General features: G+C 38.0%; 1 protein-coding gene across 2 annotated transcripts in view; it reads left to right on the top strand.

Annotated features, from left to right (window-relative positions):
- FLVCR1 (FLVCR choline and heme transporter 1) overlaps positions 1-2,401 on the top strand; it is a 37,726-nt gene extending 35,325 nt beyond the window's left edge. The window contains exons 9-11 of one of the 2 annotated variants that reach the window (XM_024751192.1): positions 260-327; positions 492-567; positions 990-2,401. In XM_024751192.1, the coding sequence (XP_024606960.1) occupies positions 260-327; positions 492-566 (143 nt within the window). In that variant the 3' untranslated portion in view covers position 567; positions 990-2,401. Of the gene's footprint in view, positions 1-259; positions 328-491 lie in introns of both variants that reach the window. The other variant, XM_024751193.1, reaches the window with a different exon arrangement.
- The last annotated feature ends 255 nt before the right edge of the window (positions 2,402-2,656 follow it).

Here is a 2,656-nt window from a genome sequence, read left to right as displayed (position 1 = left end):
TTTAGGGAAAGAATGGTGCTTTTCATCTTTGTGTCTGGGTTCTTAGCATCCTGTGTTTGTTCACTAATGGATGACTTGCTAATTAAGTTAATGGCTTAGAGAGATACTGTCATTTTTTCAGGCTACAAGAATGTTATGGAATATTATGGTACTGTAGAGTGCTAAATTTGACAGTATCAAAAAAGATTTTGTACGGCTTAGAAAAAAGTATATTTATACATACTCTATGGTAACTCCATTGATGCTTCTCTGTTTGCAGCATTAATCAAGTCCGATCTGAAAAGACACAATATAAATAAAGGAGTTACAAATGGCGATATTAAAGCTGTAAGTAGTGAATACTTTTATGATTATACTATTGAGAAATGTGTGCCTAGAGTGAGTATAAACCCGTCTACCCCATCAGCTTTTTTTTTATTCCTGTGGATCTGTCATAATGGCATATGCCAGATACGTACTGTAAATTTTTTATCCTCTTATTCTTTCTACAGGTACCAGTTGATAGCCCCACAGATGAAGAATCAAAAACTATTCTGATGTCCAAGCAATCAGAATCAGCAATTTGAGGTGAAAGGAAAAGTTAATATCATGTGATAATTGAGTAATAAAGCTTAGTTTATAGGTTGTGGGAATGGACACTTACTTGAAAATTATTGTATGACTCCTGTATGCAGTTACTGTTCTTATTTGTTAATTTAAGCAATATTTTGCTTAAAATACTTTTGTTTACATCATTTTAACACTACCATTTATCTAATGAGTGTCCCATCTTATATTATTGACCTAAAAGTAAGCTTCTTGACATTTGGTTTTTAAAAGTAAATGTTCTTTTCGTAGAAAATGGAAGCCTAGAAGGCTTTCTAAAGTGATAATATGGAGGTCCAATCCCTTCAAGTCACATAGGAGTACATGCAATTTGTTTATATAAAACTATCCAGTGGAACCAAGTGTATAATGTATTCCTAATTATCTCCCTTTCCATTGTTCAGACCAGCTGTCCAAGCCCCCTCAGTGTGAATACAGTCTACGAATATGACACTTCTAACCCACCAAATGACACTATTGGGATGAGACTTCCAGATGACCTCTTAAGATTTTTCCCATTTCTTACATTCTTGTTAGAAAATACTTTGTAACAGGTACTGTCAGCGACCATAAAAACTTTTCTGTGTGCAGACGGAACCCATAACTTTGGTCTTAGGCATATGTTCTCATTAAGCGAAGTAGCTCAGACACAGACTCATTACCTTGAGTTCTTCTTTGTGCTGTCTTCCCATTCATCGCAAGAATGCTAACGCTATATTTTTTCACTCCAACTTGATATAGAGTAGTTTTGTATCCACTACCTTTTTTTACTCTTTTTTTCTTCAATATATAACTTTCTAGTAAGAAAATTTCATCCTATGTGTTACTGGCTTTTTCATGATTTTTTGTATCACACCTTATACTTTTGCCTTGAAGATTCCTGAGATAAGGAAATCTGTAATAACTTCAGGTAGCCTAGGTATTCCCATTTAGTGGAGACCTCTTGAAATGCTGTCTGTTCTAATTCAGCAAATCATTCTTTATGGAATCTTTATCATTCTTTGAGGAATCCTTTGCCCAGGTCTGTGCTCCCTCAGTGTGTTGGGGGAGTGGATTCTTTTCTTCACCACAGAATGTGCATAGGCTCCAAACTGTTGGAACATCTGCTCTTTTACATGCTCAGGGTAAGGAGAATAGGACCAAATGCATTTCCACAGTGCCTACTACTGCATTTTGTTTACAGTGAGAATCTCAATGTTGTACATGTCCTGGCTCTCTAAGCTGATAGGGAATATCTTTAGAGTAATGGCATTTAAACAGCCATAATATTTATATTATGTCCACAGAAACACAAAAAGCCAATCAGGTATTCCCTTGAATATCCTTGAAGTGAATTAGCAATTCTGATTTGGGTGTACTATATGCATCGCTTTATACTGAAATTATAACATTCTCTGTAACCAAACGACAGTAAATTATGTGGAATCTTACCCTGGAGAACGTGTTACCGGAAGAACTTAGCTGGGAATCAGGAACTTCAGGTGTATGTCCTGGATCTGTTTCTAGTTTCCCTGTAAATCAGCCAGCACTTTCCTCATCTGTATAATGAATGTGTAAAATTTGATCTCAGAGATCTTTTTTGAATTTTAAATGCACTCATCGGGGGATAGACCAAATCATTGTACCACAGGAACTTAAATCTAGCTGTAGAAAAATTCCCTGGACAGTTGAATGAACAACTGTGGTTGTTACCTTGTAGATACAGGGAACTTAAAATCTGTTTTTAGAACTCCCCTGGTGGCACAGTGTTTAAGAATCCGCCTGCCAAGGCAGGGGACACGGGTTCAAGCCCTGGTCCGGGAAGATCCCACATCCTGCGGAGCATCTAAGCCCACGCGCCACAAATACTGAGCCTGTGCTCTAGAGCCCGCGAGCTGCAACTACTGAGCCCGCGAGCCACAACTACTGAAACCCATGCACCTAGAGCCTGTGTCTGCAACAAGAGAAGCCACCACAATGAGAAGCCTGTGCACCACAACGAAGAGTAGCCCCTGCTCACCACAACTAGAGAAAGCCCTCACGCAGCAACGAAGACCTAACACAGCCAAAAATAAATTAATTTAAAAAATAT

Source organism: Neophocaena asiaeorientalis, unplaced genomic scaffold (genome assembly GCF_003031525.2).
Source record: "Neophocaena asiaeorientalis asiaeorientalis breed wild unplaced genomic scaffold, Neophocaena_asiaeorientalis_V1.1 scaffold67, whole genome shotgun sequence".
Lineage (NCBI taxonomy): Eukaryota > Metazoa > Chordata > Mammalia > Artiodactyla > Phocoenidae > Neophocaena > Neophocaena asiaeorientalis.
The sequence above is the reverse complement of the archived record's forward strand: the minus strand, read 5'-3'. Positions and strand labels throughout refer to the sequence as shown.